Genomic DNA, 21,335 nt, shown 5'->3' on the forward strand with positions numbered 1-21,335 from the left:
ATGTACAGGGATATACTGTCCGCTCACATTCAGTTAAATGAATAAAAATTTGATGGGGTGGTGCTTCATCGTACAGACAGATGATAACCTTCAGCATACTCCGCAAGTAGAATACTCTGCAATGGGCAAGCCAATCATGTGAAATTCGCCTGATGAGAAAATGGATTTTAATGCCTGTAAAGAATTCCTAAAGTATCCAAGATAAATAAACCTCTGAAATTAAAGGATTGTGTAACAAAATGATTGTGAATCCTAAAAGTTTCATGTAATATTTCAGCTGTACCACTGACATTTAAGTTAAGTCTGCATCTAATTGGTATTTCAGCTATTGCATTTCAAATGTGTTGTGGCTGTGGGTGTACAAAGACTTAGCTATGAAAACTGTGTGTTTGTCCAAATATTTCTGGGTCTAACTGCATTTAAGACAGACACGATGTAGCGCATGTGTGCATATTACATTAACACTGAAGCTGATTGCTTTTGGTTCTCGTAGAGCTGATCCTCCAAAAGGTTTCTCATCATCCTCTTCATCTGAAACATGAGGCACTGCCACTGGCAGCTCTTCTGTACTGTCTGCAATCATCTTGCATTTCTGCAAACACACACACACACACACACACACACACACACACACATATAAAGAGTAAGCTGAGTAACTACGACGTATCGCTCTTGTTTTACCACATTGCAGGTTGAAGATCTCCATGGCTGTTACAAAACACTGCAGAACTGTACTTTAGAACTGCTATGAGATCTGAGTAGGATCCTGTATGTAAGCAGACACAGACCTTTTCCACCTATAGAGGTAGAGCGGCAGTGCTTTAACAAAATGTAATGCACTTGTCCTTTAATGTAAAAAAAAATCCCAGCTGACCCTCTTAGAATCATCTCATATTTTATACAATAACTGTAGGATGTATGTAAATCCATGCTCTAAATCCAAAATCTAATTTGTGTTTGATATTTTTTAAGTATCAGGCTCATCGTCGCTATGTGAGCATGCACAAGGGCCTGGATCACAGAGGATCATGGAATGCTTCAGTGTTTTAACTCATTGCCTGTTCAGCTTGTGACAGTTTTCTTTTGGTATAGGATGGCCTGTCCTTTGCACTAACTTTAGTTGTTTTGACACTTGATACATAGAAAACATGAAACTTACATCAGTAAATTCTTTAATGCTAATGCTGTTTGCTTGCTTTGCTACTTTCCTTTTCACCTCCTCCAAATTAGCAATGTTGGGTTGGGCAGGGGCAACAGGTGGCTTCTGCATAATGGAAGGCAGTGGAACCAGTGACGACAAAGTGCCAATGTTAGTCAAGGCTGCTGTCACAGTGGCTACAAGTGAGAGGAGACACAGAAAAAGACACAAATCGGTGAATAACAAGCACAACAGCTGACTCAAATAAGATTCGAACATTTCAGCTTTAGTCATGTAATTCTGCTTATAGTTCTTATTTTTTATTGACTCAACAGTAATGAATTTTCTGTGAGATTAGAACCCAGATCAACAAAGTGTTCAAACAGAAGACACTTCACTTGACCTTCATGGTTATATTGCTCCAGAAAACTTACTAATCAGCAGTAGAAATATAAAGAAAACTACTCAAACACAAGAAAAGACATTACAGATTAAGGTTGGGCAATATGTTAAAATTTTCCAACCGACAATCATCAGTCCAGTAAATGACGACAGGTGATATATTCGCGCAGGCGACTTTTTGATGGGCAGAGCAATGTAATCGTGCACGCTTAGAATTTATAAGATTTGTTTGAATATTTTACCTTCTTTTCTTGTTTGTTTCAGTATTAATATTTCTACTTTTTGGATTATTCATTCATTTATTTATTTATCCGAGATGAGCCAAAGCACACAAAAAACTTTAAACATTACATTGGATTGCGGGAAGAAACGTTTGGATTTTTAACTTACTTATTGTTTAATTTTGTACTTGTTGTTTGGTTGAGTGTGTGATAAGATAAACACAGTTATAGTGGAAAAAAGAAGCCAGTTTCTCTTTGTTTCCATCCGACCATTGTGGTTTTTTATTTAAATAAAATATTTTTGTTTTTTTCTGAACACAGGCTACTGCATTTCTTTCTTTCTGTTATGAGTTTGAGTAAATGAATCGCTGCTGCATTTGGGCGCTCTCTGAGGAGGGTGCATTTGCTCACAGCTGGAAGAGGGTGCCGTTAAAACAGCGCTATTATCTTTTCGTTGACTGCTTCTCTTAGCTTCAACCCACATTATTAGCAAACTAACTCATGGGCAAATAAATAATTAAATGGCTCTTGTAAAAATGATTGGTGAAAGGCTCGGCCTATCGCTGATAGTCGATATATTTGTCCAATTGCCCAACCTTATTAGAGATGCAGTTTACTGTTGAAGAAACAAGTCAACTGGATGTCTGTATTTATACATTTTGATAAATTACAGCTTAATTCCAAATAGATAGATTCAAACTAAGTTACCCAGTCTTAAACAATTTCAACAGAAAATGACAATAAAACCCAATCTCAAGGAAATGACCAAATCTGTATCGATGGAGCAGTGATAACAGGAGGAAAAAATCATGCAGGAAAGAGGAAAGTCAAATTCCTACCAGCAGTCATACTGGCCATTGCAGCATTCATAGCCATTGTTGGCAGAGCCAGGGGAAGCACTGAGGATCTCAGGCTAGCAGGGATAGGCATACCAGCTTTGGCACACATGGCAGCAGCATTGGCCTTAGCAATTTCCAACAACTGCTCCTTATCTGACAAACAAAAAAATAAACATCTTACATTTTTTAGACATAATACATAATATGATTTTTCTAACAGCTATATATAGTTTTATTTTCCTTTTTTTAAAATAGAAATCTGAGCATGTGATTTTAGCGGTAAAGAAGATAAGAAAATTGTAATCTCAACAAGTAAACCATCACAACAAAATGAATAAATGGGAATTAGTGTGATGATCACAATAGTCAGAAGCAACATATAACCATCATCTTTCAGTAGTAATGGACTCACAGACTCAAAGTGCTTTATACTACTTGCCTAATTCATCCATTCAGACAAGCACTTTTTCTATGTAAGCTGTTTCAGTCCAACATTCATACTAACTTGGAGTTAACAGCCAACCCATAATATACAGGATTCCAAATATATTTACTGGTACTGACTCATGATAGAGAGTACAACATTAATTTGAATCCTCTGTTGTTCTCACAGTATTTAAACTTAAGCTTTATCATGGGGGGGGAAGCATCAAGTTGACAAGGAAAGCTGAGCAACTAAAAAATGAAGTAAACACTTCATGCAAGAGGTTTTTTCTAGTAAAAACACCTGGCATGACAATTTATAAAATCAGGTGCTATTTTTTTTTTTACAGTTACTTTATGACAGCAGCACCCTCTTTGTTATATACAATAGCACCAAAATACAAGTAACAAAAAGGAAAAATGGCACGTATTACATTCACACGAGTGACTTCATAATATCTGACCCAGTTCACTGATACGGTGAGGGCTGTTGCTCAAGCTGCCGTGTTTCCGTGAGGGCGATCTGTTTTTGCGTAGGATCAGCACAGGGGAATGACTCGGCTCACGTTTCCAACGGTCTCTCTGGCTGTATGCAACCCTCCGCCGACTTTGTGACACTGACCGTGAGTGTGACCGCCGTGGCCTGCGGCCCCTTGACCTACAAAAACAACATGCAGTCTCATTTAACTTTCAATGTGATAAATATTTTGGGTACCCTCCTCCATGATTCTGTTTCATGGACTGAAAAACTAGATGTGATGAAGACAATGTGGTGATTGCAAAATGGCCAGGAATGTTTCCACTAGTTTCATCAGAACACTGTTGCCAACACATAATCAGGCAAACTGCATTTGCAACTGTGGGGAAGGAAGTTGTCACCTCTAAATGTGAGGCCCTGGTACTGTGGAACAGGATGACTTTGACGCCATCGTGCACGCATGGGTGTCTGCTTTGCATGCACTGCTACAGTTTCACGGTCCTGCAGGTACCTCTCTGCACTCGGAGAGAAATCATGCTCACGTGAATAAACTTACTTTTGACTGTCGGGAGGCAGAGCCCAAAGGAGGATGAGCTCCTAATGTGATTGGCCACTTTGATGGACACTTCAGGTTACTGCGTTAAACTGAGTTACACTGTGCCAGTGGCAGAAATGCTGTTCTAAAGCGCATTTGCTTGCAATTTGAAAGATCAAATTTAGTGAATTAATTATCAACAGCTATTGTTTACTGAGTAGTGGAAATACAGACACTGTCACTGGATTACTTTAATACTGAAGAAATATTTGAAACCAGAGAAATCTAAGGCAATTTCTGAAGCCTCTGCACTGCTGTCCCATTAATCTGTGGTACAGAATAACATAGCTTCTATGATTTAGAAAAAAATCATCATAATGAGAAGGACGCATCATTCCTAAGAAAAAGATCAAAGTTTTTCTAAGTCAATTGAGTAAACTTAATTGTATAAAATGTGAACAGGTATAAAATGTTTTATGTTTTTGCCAGTGTGTGGCTTCACTCAGTGAAACAGCTTTACACATCTGGCTCAGAGCTCCACTGTAACAGGTTCTCTGAACAGACAGTTCCAAAAAGTTGATTCTGTTCATCTGGATGTTTTCAGTGGGAGAAATGTTTCATCACTCATCCAAGTGACTTCTTCAGTCTCAGCTGACTGCAGGTTTCCCCAGTGTTAAGATACACTACGACATAACGACTGAAACTAGCACCAATGGTGAACAATGGGATATGGGGTCAGTTTCTTCAAATCAAACTTTTGCACTCAATTCTAGTTTTTTAAAGTTGTTAAAGATGCCTGGAAAAAGAAGAGTTCAAAGAAACGATTAAAAGCCCAAAATTACTATGACATTCATTTCTGCTATGATGGGTCTATATAAACTTTATATAGTGCTTTTCTGTTCACTCAAACCACCAGACATACATATATGCCTTATCTACACACAAATACACACACTCAATTTCACAAATGTATTTTTGTGTCTATTTTAGACATTTTAGCACTAAAAGCTTTGTCCTCTTTTCACTACTGAGTGAAATTAATGCTTTACTTAACCAAACAACAATTTTCTTTCAATGTTTCAATTCTTTGTGCAAGAGCAGTGATAAATTGTAAGCAATGGACAAATACTACTGCTAACAAATAAACAAAATCTACCAGTATGCAGACTGGACACAGATTAGACAGCCGACATGGATACCTATGAACATGTACCAGTAACAGATGGTAATGGTATATGACAAACCTTCAAGCCGCAGATGAATAGGTTTATAGGACTGAGTGTATGTAAACCTCTGACAACAACTGTAGGTACAAATGCCTGGAATGCATATATAACTAGCTAGGACCACATCCTCTTTTAGGTTTGACAGCATTTCCCGTAGATAACAGCAGATGGCGTGAGTATGCACTAAGGCTGCGGTTTGGGGCGAGGCCTCAGAAGGGACTGGCGGAGGCTCCCAAGCCAAGCAGACTCCTGTGTACTAATGAGAGGTGAATGAATAAAGGGAGGGAGGGTGCATGGGGCTTTTGGTGTATGGAGGTCATATATAGAACAGAACCGGAAGGCATGTATGAGGTGTGATCATGCTTCTGAAATTCAGATAAATTATCTCCAATTAAGTAAGCCAGTGTAAACACACTCCACTCCCTGACCTACCTTGAGCGTGATCTCTTCCTAAGTGAAGGGCTTGTGGATCTAGATTCTCTCTTGTAGCCTCTACGTGGTGACTTGGATTTTTTCTGCTTCTTTGATGACTTCTCCTCTTTTTTCTTCTGTGGTGATTTTTTTCTTTTCTTTCCAGCAGATTTCACATTCGCAGGAAAGGACTTTTCTGATGCCTTGCACTGAAGGAAGCCAGGCTCAGTGGTCAGGTAATGTTTAGCAGATATGGAGTGGCTTGGCATGGACTTGGATGCGCTAGAAGCTGAAATTTTTTGAAAATCACATGACAAAGACAACAGCTTGAAAAAAACCCAAATACTCTAAATTAAAAGTCACACCTATTAATAACACAAAGCACTGATTGAACATTACAAAGTATTTATTTTAGTGTTACAAATTAAATGTAACCCACAAAGATTTAAACTGATGGTGGACTGTGGACTGTCAGTCCTATTTGTGTCTGTAAGATTAGAGAGGAAACAACATTTTTCAAGTCATCTCTATTATCACATCAACCAGATTTATAGTATGTATGTGTGGCGAGTTGAGGTTAATGGCTCGGCTGCAGGGGAGGAGTGAGGCAGCAGGTTCAAGGTGTGGTGTCAGGGGAGGCTGGTCTTCGCAGCTGGCGAGCATCATCAATCATACCTTCCCTATTTCAGGAGCGCCTGGGGCCAGAGAAGGGGGATAACTGATCAGATCTGCTGAAGGTGGAGGAGCTGGCAGCGGAAATCGCAGAGAACAGAGAGCAGAGCACTATAAAGTGCAACACATAAAATAAAAGTTTGCACAAGAATCTGGGTGGTGCCAGGTCCTTTATGCCTACAAGTGGTGGAATAAAGGTAGTCCCAACCCCCGCAGCCGGTGGAGGCACTGGTGAAGATGGGGTCTGAGCTGGTGGCGATACACCAGGAGCAGGTGGCGGTAGGGCTGGGCCATATCATACCGTTCGCAGTAATAGCGGTATAATGTTGGGCAACGATGAGAAATGAAATATCGCGATAGAATATGTGTAAAAGGCGCATGCGCAGTGCCTTTGTTTTCATACGCACATGGTGGAAAAAGCATCGTGGCGACGGAGAATGAGAAGGGCGAAAGCGGATCGTTGAATGAAACAGATGAACCAGAACTGGTTTGTAAAAATGGCGCAACTTCAGTGGTGTGGAACTGGTTTGGCTTTTGTCCGTCAGATACACACCAAAGCACATTTTTTGGTAGAGCATGCAAGCGGGCCGTCATTATTACCGTTATTACTGAACTGATTTTATGTGCTACACGGCGCTCAAAAATCTGTCAAATGTTTTAGTCCGACTTTGCTAAGCTACGAAGCCGCACCGCTCGTTGGATTGTCGGAGCATCACGGCTACCGTAGGCAGGAGCCTCGCGGAGTGATACGTACTGTGCTTCAACATAATATTACCGTATTGTGTGTGTATAACCTCTTTTTACGTTTTGTGGATATTATACATGGTTATGCTGAGGATATGTCGGCCAGTTTCCACCGGAAATGCCTTTTGGTTAAACTGTCAGCGAGGAATTTGCACTGTTAAATTTTTATATAGCTTTAATGCACATAAAAAACAGCTGCTTGTTTAAGTGAAAATACATTGATGGGTTTTTTGCACTAATAAAGTTGCGGAGTTGTAAAGTATTTTTTCTCGCATCAATTATATCGTCAGTTATATCGTGATAAATATTTTTGGCCATATTGCCCTGCCATAAGTGGCGTGCACCAGAAGCAGCTGAAGGAGCTGCAGGCACAGATCGAGCGGCAAACGGAGGTTTTGGAAAACCTTGTGGCTCCTCGCCAGCACCGCCACATTGGATTTGGGGGAGGACAACCTCCAAGCTTTCTTGGAGGTGTTCCAGGCGATGGCCGGCAGAGGAGTTGGCTTCTTAGCTGCTACCGTTGCTCTTAGGGGAAGCCCAAGTGGTAGCACTGAGTCTCCCCGTGAGGCATCCTGGACCAGCTAGGGCTTTCCTCCGAGGACCATCTGCACCGCTTTCCAGGAGGGTCGGATAAGGCCGGAGGTCCACGTATGTCAGGCGGCTGCAAGACACAGGGATGGCGAAGTGGGTCTGTTGCCACCAGCCGGCGAGCCTTGAGGCTGCGGCAAGGCTGACTTAGGACCACCTGGCAGCGTGGCCGGAATGCAGGAGTAGCTGTGTCCAGCAGCGGCTAACCGACTGGTCCCAGCCGTGTGAACAAGGGTCCAGGTGATGCAACCATCAGCCCAGCCTGCGGTTGCAGAGCAGCGGCCATTTCCATTAACCCATTAATTTTGGGAACAGATTGGCCTGGGTTCAGTAAGTTAATGAGACAGTTGGTAGGGGATGCGCTCGAGGCCGATAGTGACATGCGGGGTGGCAGGGCATCATTTGATTAGGGACAGACTGTATCGAGTGAGTCATTACAACCCAATAGGCAATCACATATTACAAAATATTACAAAACTAGGGATTGAATAATGGCCTGATTTTATTGGCCAGGCATCCGGGCAGATGTATGCCAATGGTGCGTGTCTTGCCGGGAGTGTCGCTGGTCAACCGGCCGGCCATTCCAATAGCACCTTTGCGCCCATTACCAGTAATGGACGTCTTGTTTGAGCACACTGGCATGGACCTCATCGGGCCATTTCACCGGACTGCACGTGGATATCCCTTTTTATTCGTTCTGATGGATTATGCAACACGATTTCCCACACAAATCTGATCAGAGCTCCTCCAGCTGGAGGAAGTGGCAGCAGAAATGGCAGAGAATAGAGAGCAGAGAGCAGAGTACTGCAAAGTGCAAAAGTGCAACACATAAAATAAAAGTCTGCACAAGTCATACGGGTCCTTTCTGTCTACAGTATATTAGGATGTACATGAATCATGCATCTTCTTGTTAATGATATACCCATTTCATACTTGGTAAACAGTGCATGGACTAGTTCTTACATGTCAGTTTTCTACTAGCCCTTAAAGCACTTTATACAACGTGCCTCATTCCACCATTCGCACGAGCACTAAGTGCCTTCTATTACACACTCCGATAAACTCATCAGAGAAAATGTTGGGTTCAGTGTCTTGGCCAAGGGTATGTAAGTGTGAAGACTAGAGACTCGAGCACTGAATGATTGAACCACCAACCTTTCAATTAATAGATGACCTGCTGTGTTACAGCAGGTCATCTATCACATGACCCTGCTGTTACAGCCGCCCCAAATTTGTGTTAATAGCTTTTGTGTAAGATTTACAGTAGTACTCCTCTATGTCTTCCTGGATACATGGTATTTATACTGTTTGAACAGTGATTTCCTCAAACTTGAAATTAAAGAATGGAATATTCTGAGATCCTGGATATCTGATTCCCATGAACTATGAGCCACAATCATCAAAACACATTACAATTTCAGGATCTGCTCAGTCATGGAAACAAATGCCATAAATCCACCGTCCATTTCATACAGATCTTACCTAGTTTTTCTGTTTCCTCTCTTTGTATGTCTTCTGGCTTTTCACTGTGGTTAGAGGTCTGCCGTTTTATTACTCTTGACTCAGTCAGCTCTTCTGCTTCTATATTACCTTCAGTGTTGCTGAGGTTACCCTGAGGTGGCTTGGGCCAGTTTGGAGGCCATTGGTGGGAATGAAAGGATTCATCTTCTACATCTTTCTTCTCTGAGGAGCTACAAGTAAAAACAGAAATCACATAATAGCAGGATGAAGTAATATCACAGTGAAACATATTTATCAACAGTGCTGTCATTAAGCATATGCCAGAGTGTTTCACTACAGTTAGTTGCAAAATCTTCCTCCATTTCTTTCACGTACATTTCCAGCCTGTTGTTCCCCCCTCGCAATTTTTTTAGACATGTTGCTACCACCAAATTCAAAATGACCCAAATAAAAACAGAATAAAAACTTTTTTAAAATAAAAACGGAATTGTCTTAGTTTAAACATTTAATATGTTTTCTGTTTTCAAGTGTGAATAAAATGGGTTTATGAGATTTGCAAATCACCACATTCTGTTTTTATTTATATTTTACACAGCAGCTCAACTTTTTTGGAGTTGAGGTTAACTTTTGAATTTAATCTAAAAGCCATAACCAAAACACGACCTGACCTAAAAGCCTAGTAATTTTACTAAGGACTCAATATTGCCATTATTTTACAAACATTTATTTTACATAAACTGGGAGATATTGTGTATAGCATAGTCTCTTTAATTTTTAAATAGGCAGGTGGAGTCGGTCAACCATTGATCGGAGGACAGCTGAACATTAGAAAGTTGGTAGTAGTTCCTAGGTTTTCCAGTTAGCATGTCAAAGTATTGTTGGTTAAGTGCATAAATCCCCAAATCATGAATGTGGAATGTCAGGTAAAGTCTACGGAGTGGTAGAATAAATACTAAATAAATGTGGTACATTTACTGTTGGCAGCCCTCTTGGCAAATTAGGATCATCAGCCCACAGATTTGAAGGGAAAACAGTTTGTATAACAAAATAAAGAGAGGAAGAGCCGTTAACATTTCTTTCAAAGTTTGCTTCCTACCTGGAGCGTGTCCTGTGGCCTCGTGTATTGGATGGGGAGCAAGTCCTAGACCTTTGACGGTAGTGTCTAGTCCTAGAGTCAGAGTTCTTCACTGAGCAGGAATGTGACTGGGAGTAGGAATGTGAAGATGAATGGCATCCCTGTCTGTCACGTCTTTCCTCGTCTTCTATTCCTTTATTGGAGTTTTCCTGTTAGAGAGCAATAAAAAATAAACCTTATTTTCACTATTCTTTCATGAGTGGCATTTTTATACATAATTAGCTGAAGTTAGAATGGACTGGTAATTATATAGCACTTTCAACTAACAACTATTTGACCACACAAAGTGCTTTCTTATAACAAGCTTCATTAAACTCTACACACACTTTCATACAAGCACTTTTAAGCATTCACACAATCACACGGACGCAGCGGGGACGACTCAGGTTTCACTGTGACATGCATATCCTGCTTTTTCCACCTGAGCCAAAGCTGCCCCAGTTATATCAATATGTAATCTGTTTACATATTTATTTGACCCATCTCCCCTCCAAAATGATTTTCCCATGCACTCTCAGAACGTTTTCAGTGTGACTGTTATACACTTCCACCCCTCAGAGTTTCAATCTCAGCCCATTCACTTGTGCATTTGCAGAGAAAGCTGGATGTGTATAAAATGGAGAGTCTTCAACTTGATTCTCATTTTGTGGAAGTGGGCGAAGTTGAAGGAAGGAAAAACTGACAAAAAGGGCAGGTTATAAGCAACAATTATGTTTTTATAAGCAAAACCCTTTTGACCACAGTCGAGAAGTAGAGGCCATTCTCGCTCAGAGTTCTTCCACAGATGCCTCGAGACAATACACCAGAATTCTGCAGTCACAGTCTCACTCTGGAGGACAAATTGATGGTTGTGCTTCTCATCTTCTCATCTCTCCCCATTATTATTATCTCATAATCAAACAGTTGGTGTTCGCTCTGTGCAAAGGTTCAAAGTCAGTGGTAAAATAGCCGAATTGACCAAATGGTCCAAACTTGAATTTGAAAATTGAAGAATTTTTCATTAAGCCTTATGTATTGGATCTAGTGGTAACAGGCAGAAATATATTACTGTATTATTACTATTAACAAGCACAAAAATATCATCACACAGACTTATAATCAACATACTTAAGATTTACAATGAAAAAGATAAAAGCTCGCATGCAGGGGCTAAATTGGGCCCAATGTACCCTGTCTCAGACACTGGCCAAACAAATGCAGGATATTCGCTCCTCCCAAGATAATTAGTCCAACTAAACAGTCCAACGGTGAGAGGACTTTGCAAGAACAGAGACTAACAAGCTACAGTCGCACAGTCAGAAGGACAGTAGTACATAAATTTAACGTGTATTCTACTTGATATAGTTACTTGTGAACACTACAAACAAATAAAATATGAGAAAGGTATTCTCTCCTACTCTTAGTAAAAGCAAAGGGATACATCTGTATTAGTAACTAAAGCTGATTTATGTATTGGGAACATAATAACAGTACTTTGTTTTCACCTGTTTTGGGATTATATCAGGCAGCTCCTCCTGTCGTTTTAGTTTAGTATGCTTTAACACAAAAGCAGAGTCAGTATCTGATGAATTTTCATCGTCTTTCCTCCTTTTCTTCTTCTTCCTCTTTCCAATTAAGTGCTTCTTACGGCATCTGGACTTACTCTCATGATCCCCACCTGGAAAACAGTTCACCAGCTCTGGGCTACAACAGCATATTTTTGCAGCAAAAAATATTGTATGTGACATATACAGGAGTGACAACATATGGCAATGTAGACAGGCAGAATTTACAAGGAAATGGGAAAGGAGAACCGCGGTGCTCAGAGAATCTGACTGCACTTGAATGATGTGACAGCAGATGCTGTTTATGTGGGTCTGCTGTGGTGAAACAACAACATGCCGAAGACGGATAACAAAGCATGCGTCTTAGATTATAGCCACTTACCAGCAATATTCGTTGTTAGTTTTTATAAATAATCTACCAGTGCACTGATATAAACTATGGATATAAACTTTAATAAAGGATGGCCCCCTGTGGACTAGGCTAAAGGACATACTAGACATCATTGAAGCAGTATTGAAGAACCTTAGTTTTTAGAGAATTCCACACTGATAATTCCGTGTTACATTACTCAAATAGAAACTACTAATACAAAGCTGATGATTGAACCTATGCCCTTGTTTTGCTCTTCAACTTCTTTGAGTTTGGTTATGCAGCATGTCTGTAGGTTCTCAGTCATTCCAGACATAGTAATCTAAGGAGCTTGGAAAGAGAAGCAACTGGACTTCTTTAAGTTTCTTGAAAACGTGTGTAGACCTCAGACCTCTGCATTGGAGAAACCAAACACCCACTCCATAAGCGCATGGCACAACATAGAAGAGCCACCTCGACAGGACAAGACTCAGCTGTACGTCGGCATCTAAAGGTCAAAGGTCACTCTTTCGAGGACGCCAGAGAAGACAGATGGTTTAAAAGAGAGTTGACAGAAGCCATCTATGTCCACTGTGAACGACCATCCTTGAACAGAGCGGATGGCTTACCACACCAACCATCTGCCACCTACAATCCAGTTTTGAAATCCCTTCCCTGGCATCTTAATGCCCACTCACATTTTGCGTCAGTTCATCTAAACAGACACATGATAGGGTGAGTCAACGGTTTCATCGGAAATCTCTGGTGATACTGGCCCACACACTTTTAAACAGCTTGGCTCATGTGATGAGGCACATGATCAATAATGGGTTGACGAGACTTTTCCTCACCCTATCATGTGACCTATCAGGTCACCTGACGCAAAATGTGAGGGGGTGTTGAGGCACCTGGGAAGGGATATCAAGACTGCTTTGTAGGTGGGTGTCTTAAGCCACCCCGTCTGTTCAATGATGGTCATTCACAGTGGACATATATGGTCTCTGAGAACCTACACAGACATACTGCCTTCCAGAGCAGACAAAATCTTGAAAAAGGTGCAGTTAGAATACAGTACAGTAGGACCAGAGTCTCCATATAGCTAAAGAATGACATCAAAGACTGGGACAAAGTCAAACCAATCAGCCTGCTTCTGGGAACATGAGACTGAAAAGGGCCTGGGCCAGCTGGTCAGCAGTGACTTAACTTTTAAATAAGAGCAAGGGGATTGTCTACTGAAAATATTTTTTAAAAATATATAAAATTAGCCACAGAAACTAACAGGGCAGCTGTTAATATACCAAATCTATCTGCGGTAAACACTTGATGCTCAAAAAGTTGTCAATATAATAAAGAGCCGTACCTTGCTCAGCTTTTCTTTCCGTTGGTGTTCCTCTTCTATGAAGCAAAGATAAAGCCTGAATTAGGCACATTTAAACGGTCGTAATTAACAGTAAAATGGCAGGAAGCTATTGACTGTTTTTGTACAGTAGTGTTGCACCCCTGAACGATCTAGGTTGTGGGCTACACGTTATCCTACTGTGTATGCAGTAAACCTTTTTACTCCCTTCATTCACTGAATTTTGCAAATGGACATAATGCACAGGTAGTAAAGTTACAGATTCCTTTGTGAGCCCAGCCCCTTCCTCTCAGACTATTACATGCTTTCTTTTGAGTTATATTTGCTGGCTGAGCACGTGAGCACACAGTTTGTCTGACTGTGGATGTTGGAGCATGTACTTTCAGGATCACCTTGACTTGTGTTTATTTTTTCGTTTCAGGTCTGCCCCAGACTCTGAACTACTCTCCTTCTCTCGGTTCCTCTTCTTCCTCTTGCTTTTGTGTTTTTTGTGCTTCTTGTGTGAACTGCTGCTTCTCAAGTCTTTGTATCTCTTTGTAGAGGCATTTTCTGCTCCGTCCATTTTACTGCAGTCACCCACTCTTTTAGCATCACTGATGGACAGAGGCAGAGAAAATAAGTGTTACTGTTTTACCAGAAAGAGTCAGCCAACGTTTATTAAATATCTAATATTCTGAAGCCTCTCCTTGCACCTCTAATTGGATAGTAAGATTCAGATGAGGTGTTTAACAGTCATGCCTGTTGAAGATTTAAGAGGTTTCAGGTTTCTTCTATCATTGCTTCGAATTCTTTACATAGTCTTATTATTAAAACCGGCAGTGACTTAAATAGAAAAATGTCCGCTTCAAACCTAATTAACTGCTTTTAAACTTTACGGACTCTCTCGGCTTTCTTTTCAACCTCCCGCGTTCACGAATGGCCTCGCTCCTAGCGGTACAGTTTAATTGAAAACAAACCTAACCAACGTTAGCTTTCATCCTTTATTTGGCATCTGGTGTAGCAACCGGTAGCTGCAGCGGGCGACTAACATGTCTGTTCACTGAAATTTCAAATAACGTCTCAATAGAAGAATACAAACAAACAACGTACGCTTTGTCCTCATTCTGGTCTTCAATTTCTCTGATTTTATTTAATATGAAATCTTGAAAAATTTGCTCTATGTTGGCCGCCATGTTTTAATGCGCATCGCTTTGCCGTTCCGGGTGGAAAGTGAATATCTGTGGCAATGTTCCGGATGAAAATCTGTTCCTCCTCAGCAGGCTACACGCAATCCTATACAGTTCCTCTGGGTATTGTTTTTTCAATAATCATTGTCATGATGATGATGATGATGATGATGATGATGATTAGGGTCCGAGCACTGAGAGTGCGAAGGCCCTATTGTATCTGCTCTGTTTCTTCTTCTCCTTTTTCTTCTCCTTCTTCAGGCGAAACAAGTGCCTTTTTGAGGGCTTTAACATGCTCAAAAACTCATGAAATTTTGCACATGTGTCAAGTCTGGTGAAATATTTCGTATTTTAATGGTTTTACATATGAGCATTGGAAAATGGCTCTGGAGCGCCACCTATGCGTTGTTAAATGCAGTCCTACGAACACATCGTTTGAGGTACATGAATGAAATTTGGCCCACATGTGTATCATGCTGAGATGAAGAAAAAAATGGCTTCAACCAGGGCAGGGGTGTTCAAACTTTTTTCACTGAGGGCCACATACATACAAATATAGGAGGGGCTGGGCCACTTACTAGAAATTAGGTATATAACCTTAACTTTAGTGTATTAAAGTTAAAAAATCAATTAAAAGTGGTCAAATATGTTATATTGTTGAATATAATTAAAGACAAAACTGCCTTCATCACAGCTTTCCATAAATGGATCTTTATTGATTTATTCAGAAAAAGCTTTGGTAGCTCATTCTCAGAACAGCAGCAGATTTCTTCTTGGACAGAAGATTTACAGCACAGAGAAAAAACAATAAAGGGGAAAATGGGACGGGGACATTTCAAGTTTGTTATTTAAGTTATTAGGCTTAGCAACACACCTATTAACGTTCGTTTGAAACGGTTATCAACATTAACAGACTGAACTGGACTTAATAACAGGAGTGCATATAATTTTAGTGAATTATTCTGGTGAGTATCAGCTGCGCTGGGTATGTAAATGGGGCCATCCAGCCGCGGTGCTGATCGTACGCCACTCGTGCCAAAAATCCAGGCAAATGTCACTTGATCAAGGAGCAGATCTGCACCAGATGAGATCAGCTGACTTTGCGTGTGCGTGCGCTGTGCACAGCGGTGTGTACTCTGTGTGTTAACAAGAAAAACGCATATAAGAAAATGGTGCGCAAAAGCAGGGTAGTGACAGAATTGATGCGCATTATTGATATTTGAAGCATGTGTACCTGCACATGCATGCTTATTAACACACGGGTACTGTGGAATATATTTTTACTCACCTAAAGTGCTCGTGCTCTCGTCCACTCCCCGCAAAAAAAATTAGCAGCTGTGCGGTGTCTGTGGCATCAGTGCTCTCATTGCATGCGATGGAGTAAAAATCAAAAGCACAAGCTTCATCAGACAGTTGCAGTTTAATGTTGGCTGCGTCGCACAACTGTATTTCTGGACATGCTGACGTTGTTGAAGTCCTGCACTTTTTCCGGGCACATTATTTCAGTGACTTTAACGAGGCAGCATTTTATGAGGTCTCCATCTGAAAAAGGCTTGCCATGTCTTGCGATGAGTTGGGCGACCTCATAGCTGCTATTGGAGCCTTTTCCTGGACAATTTGAGCACGAAAAAATATACTGTTGCTGACCCCGCAGGATAGCTACCCTTTGCTTTAATTTCTGCTCTCGCTCAGCAACAGTGTAGGATGCATAGGTCTGATGTTTGGTTTCATAATGATGTCGTACATTATACTCTTTCATAACTGCCACAGTTTCAGTGCAGATCAAACAGACACACGTCCCCTTGAATTCTTTGAAGAAATATTCACTCTCCCACCGTGTCTGAAATTTTCTGCACTCACTTTCTACCTTTCGCTTCTTTGGTTCTGCCATGTTTGGTAACTTGGGGGTAAATTTCTTCTGTGATTGTCCTTTTTGGTGGAGCAACTGCCTTGATCAACAGTAGCTCCCCCTGGTGTTAAAACTAAGAAGTGCAATACACTCAAGCAAAAGTTGAAGTGCGGGCCATATTCTATTCTATTTATAAAATTACTTGAGGGCCAATTAAAAATGGATGCCCGCGGGCAGGACCTTGGACACCCCTGAACCAGGGGCTCAGGCCCTGGTGTAATGTAGATGGCCTAAGCCAGCAGCACAGGCCCTGCTGTAATGTAGATGGTAGTGATGTGTTGGTTGCGAATGAAATGGCTCTTGGAGCCGTGTTTTTTTGATTTTTTTCTTTCTCCCACCCCCGCTCTCGCACTTTTTTTCGCTTCACTCGGCACGCGAACCTTGTGCTTGCGCTGGGCAGAGGGGGGAGGGAAAGAGAGAGAAAGACAGCCAGGGACAACAACATCACATTAGAAAGGTATAGTAATGGTCCACAACTATTTTTATTGCGGATGATAAAGGATTCAGAAAGTTTATTCATGCAGGCCCATATGACAGAGAATATGCATCTTTTTTTGTTTTGCAGATTTTAATTTATATTTAATTGTGTTGTGGTTTGCAGTGTTTTGTGTTGTTTCACTTTCAATTTGTTTAAAACGAAAAAGCTGAAAATGTAAATAGTTGGTTTTTGTATTATATGATTTATTTATTACATTTTATGTGGAGTGAATAAATAAAAGTATATTTACGGTGGCCCCTACGGACAAAGCACGTACAAACTCCAAAACACGTAGGAGCAGCACAGGCCCTGGTGTAATGTAGATGACCTAAGCCGGCAGCACAGGCCCTGGTGTGCTGTAGATGACCTAAGCCAGCAGTACAGGCCCTGGTGTAATATAGATGGCCTCAGCCAGCAGCACAGGTCCTGGTGTGCTGTAGATGGCCTCAGCCAGCAGCACAGGTCCTGGTGTGCTGTAGATGGCCTAAGCAGCAGCACAGGCCATGTTGTGCTGTAGATGGCCTCAGCCAGCAGCAAAGGCCCTGGTGTGCTGTAGATGGCCTAAGCAGCAGCACAGGCCATGGTGTGCTGTAGATGGCCTCAGCCAATAGCACAGGCCCTTGTGTAATGTACATGGCCTAAGCCAGCAGCACAGGCCCTGCTGTAATGTAGATGGCCTCAGCCAATAGCACAGGCCCTTGTGTAATGTACATGGCCTAAGCCAGCAGCACAGGCCATGGTGTGCTGTTGATGGCCTCAGCCAAGCATTCACACTAATTACACAAGAGAACTAGAAAGTGCATTTTCTGAAGAAACTGCAGTGTGAATGCTTGAATCTGAATGTATGCACTGAAATGAATTAATTGCTGAATGTAAGTTACAAATTTGGAATGAGATGAAAAATACAGAAATTTTCGCCTGAAAACAAAAGTGCAGAATTTATAAAAGCTGACATTCACAAAGAAGAAGAAGTTGGAAAATAGTTGAAATATGTCTGTGAAGGTTCTCAGTCATCCAGGTCATCGTAGTCAAAGGAGTTTGCAAAGAAAAGCGTCTGGACTTCTTTGAGTTGCTTGAAGACGTTTCACCTCTCATCCGAGAAGCTTCTTCAGTTCTAAGGTCAAATGGCCGAGAGTCCCAGATTTAAACCCAATGGGAGTATCCCCCCAAGGAGGGACAAAGGACCCCCTGGTGATCCTCTAATCACATGCGCCAAGGTGTGAAAATGGGTGTGGGACCAAATCAGCCAGGGTTTCGGGTGAGCTCATTGTGAAACCTGGCCCCACCCTATCATGTGATTTCCTGAGGTCAGATGGCCCAGGATGTGAGTGGGCGTTAAGGCGTCTGGGGAGGGAACTCAAAACTGGATTATAGATGGCAGACAGTTGGTGTCGTAAACCACCGCCTCTGTTCAAAGATGGTCGCTCACAGTGGACATAGATGGCCTCTTTCACTCCTCTTTCAAACCATCTGTCCTCTCTGTCCAATATGTGAACATTGGCATCCTCGAAAGAGTGACCTTTATCCTTAAGATGCAGATGGACTGCTGAGTCTTGTCCTGTGGAGGTGGCTCTTCTATGCTGTGCCATGCGCTTGTGAAGTGGCTGTTTGGTCTCTCCAATGTAGAGGTCTGGGCATTCCTCGCTGCACTGTACAGCATACACCACGTTGTTCAGTCTGTGTTTTGGAGTTTTGTCTTTCGGGTGAACCAGTTTGTGTCTGAGTGTGTTGCTGGGTCTGAAGTACACTGGGATGTCATGCTTGGAGAAAACTCTCCTGAGTTTCTCTGATACACCGGCTACATAGGGGATGACAACGTTGTTGCGTCTGTCTTTCTTATCCTCCCTCGCTGGTGTCTGATCTTCTTTTCTGTGCCTTTTTGCTGACTTTATGAACGCCCAGTTAGGATAACCACATGTTTTCAGTGCTTCCTTTACATGTGTGTGTTCCTTCTTTTTCCCTTCAGGCTTAGAGGGAACAAGTTCTGCCCGGTGGTGTAGGGTCCTAATTACTCCAAGTTTGTGTTCCAGAGGGTGATGGGAGTCAAAGAGGAGATACTGGTCCGTGTGTGTGGGCTTCCGGTAAACTTAAATTATCACAGACAGAAGCAGAGCAAATCAGGATGAAAGTCTCAGCCACCCTGTCCAGTGCCAAAGTCCCTCCGTCTAACCTCACACTACAAGAAAAGAAGGCCGTCGCTTCCCTGAGCAAAGACCACAACATCACTATATTACCTGTCTGTAAGTAATGAGAAAAGAAATTTTAGAGTCAGAAAACATCTGAATGAATAATAAAGGTTCATATTGTTTGAATCACTGAATGACTAAAATGTGATCTCTCCACTTGGATCCACACAGTTTAAAACGTTTGTATCTATGAGCTTTGAAAGACAGAGTGTTGGAAAGAGAAGAACGATGGCGACGTTTTGAGGGTAAAATGATGGCTGTAGAGCAAACACTGTGGACACAGCAGCAGTTGAAAGAGAAGTGTTTAAGATGAATCTTGGCAGAGTGAGAGACAGAGCTCGTTAAGCAGGCAGGTGTGAGCCTGGTTGCTATAGTGACTGCACCCAGTGGCTCCATACACACGCACACAGACATGCACCTCACTTTTGCTGCTTTAAATGAACAGAAAAGTCAGCCCCAAACAAATTGCGCCCAAATGAAAAGTACATGTCGTATTGACAAAATTCTTTCACAGTGAGCGCCAGCAATGTCCAGTCTACCTAATTCTCAGTTTTCATGCCTGTGGAGTTTATTATATGGACGTGGTGACAGTATAAAAACACCATGCTCTTCTGATTTTCAAACGAACCTTCTGAGCCATTTTAACATTGGAGTCTATGGAGGAGTTGGAGCGAGGAGGCTGTGCATCGGTGACATTTATGAAAGAACCATAACACCTATTACTATAATAAACACATTGGATGAAAGAGGACAGCGATGGCTACGTTTTGAGGGTAAAATCAGACCTGTAGAGCGAACGCTGCGGACACAGCAGCAGTTTTAAGAAAATATTTTAAGATTAATTTTTTTGCTCCTCTCACTCTAGCAGTTGAGCCGTCTCACTCTAGCCCCAACATTCCGTCCCATACACACCCATTATAAACTCTGAAACGGGTGAAAAAACATCATGAAACTTAAACTGGAACTGAAGACAAAGTATAATAGATATTGAAAAGATAAATACAAGTTGAATAGTTGAATGTCTTGGCTTCGTTTTAAAGTTTGAATGGTGGCTCTACGTCAATGTATGTGGAAGTAGATACAGTTTAAAAATGAGTAAGTTGAAGGAGAATTTGAAGGGTCTCCCCACTGAAATACATGGGAAATTTTTGTTGAAAAAAGTTGAATAATTTTAAAAATATAAATGTTAAAAATGAGAAAAGTAGAAGCAGTCGTGTCCAAAAGAAGAGGAATCTAACGGTGTTTGAATGGTTTTTCTAAGTTGAACGGTTTTGAAGGAGATAGAGTACAAAAAACGTACGGAATAGATAAAATAGAATAAAGATTAGAAGAACAATACTGTGAATGCTTCAAGCATTCACACTAATAAAGATGTAGAAGAACAATACTGTGAATGCTTTTACAAGCATTCACACTAACTAGAAAGTGCATTTTCTGAAGAAACTGCAGTGTGAATGCTTGAATCTGAATGTATGCACTGAAATGAATTAATTGCTGAATTTTAAGTTAAAAAGTTTAAATGAGATAAAAAGAAACAGAATTTAATCAGAAAACAAAAGTGCTGATGTGCTAAAAGCTGACGTTTACACAGAAGCACAAGTTGGAAAAAAGCTGAAAATGTTTTAATTGTAAATTAGAAAAACCTTAGAAATGAGAAAAGAAAATTTAGAGTCAGAAAACATCTGAATGAATATTAAAAGTTCATATTCTTTTAATCACTGAATGACTAAAATGTGATTCCTCCACTTGGATCCACACAGTTTAAAAATTTTAAATGTCTGAGCTTTGAAAGACACAGTGTTGGAAAGAGAACATCGACGTCTTCGTTTTGAGGGTAAAATGATGGCTGTAGAGCAAACTCTGTGGACACAGCAGCAGTTGAAAGAGAAGTGTTTAACATGAATCTTGGCAGAGTGAGAGAGCGCTCGTTAGGCAGGCAGGTGTGAGCCTGGTTGCTATAGTGACTGCACCCAATGGCTCCATACACACGCACACAGACATGCACCTCACTTTTGCTGCTTAAAATGAACAGAAAAGTCAGCCCGAACACTCATATCAACATGTATAGATGTA

General features: G+C 41.2%; 1 protein-coding gene across 2 annotated transcripts in view; it reads right to left on the reverse strand.

Annotated features, from left to right (window-relative positions):
- sonb (SON DNA and RNA binding protein b) overlaps positions 1-14,770 on the reverse strand; it is a 30,907-nt gene extending 16,137 nt beyond the window's left edge. The window contains exons 1-11 of one of the 2 annotated variants that reach the window (XM_005459226.4): positions 14,613-14,770; positions 13,916-14,116; positions 13,527-13,561; positions 11,758-11,930; positions 10,235-10,422; positions 9,160-9,368; positions 5,695-5,962; positions 3,488-3,681; positions 2,601-2,753; positions 1,160-1,335; positions 458-592 (exon numbers count right to left, since the gene is read on the reverse strand). In XM_005459226.4, the coding sequence (XP_005459283.1) occupies positions 458-592; positions 1,160-1,335; positions 2,601-2,753; positions 3,488-3,681; positions 5,695-5,962; positions 9,160-9,368; positions 10,235-10,422; positions 11,758-11,930; positions 13,527-13,561; positions 13,916-14,116; positions 14,613-14,695 (1,815 nt within the window). In that variant the 5' untranslated portion in view covers positions 14,696-14,770. Of the gene's footprint in view, positions 1-457; positions 593-1,159; positions 1,336-2,600; positions 2,754-3,487; positions 3,682-5,694; positions 5,963-9,159; positions 9,369-10,234; positions 10,423-11,757; positions 11,931-13,526; positions 13,562-13,915; positions 14,117-14,215; positions 14,417-14,612 lie in introns of those variants that run through there. The other variant, XM_005459227.4, reaches the window with a different exon arrangement.
- Between the last annotated feature and the right edge of the window lie 6,565 nt (positions 14,771-21,335).

The sequence above is a fragment of the Oreochromis niloticus genome, linkage group LG23, assembly GCF_001858045.2.
Source record: "Oreochromis niloticus isolate F11D_XX linkage group LG23, O_niloticus_UMD_NMBU, whole genome shotgun sequence".
NCBI classification, from domain to species: domain Eukaryota; kingdom Metazoa; phylum Chordata; class Actinopteri; order Cichliformes; family Cichlidae; genus Oreochromis; species Oreochromis niloticus.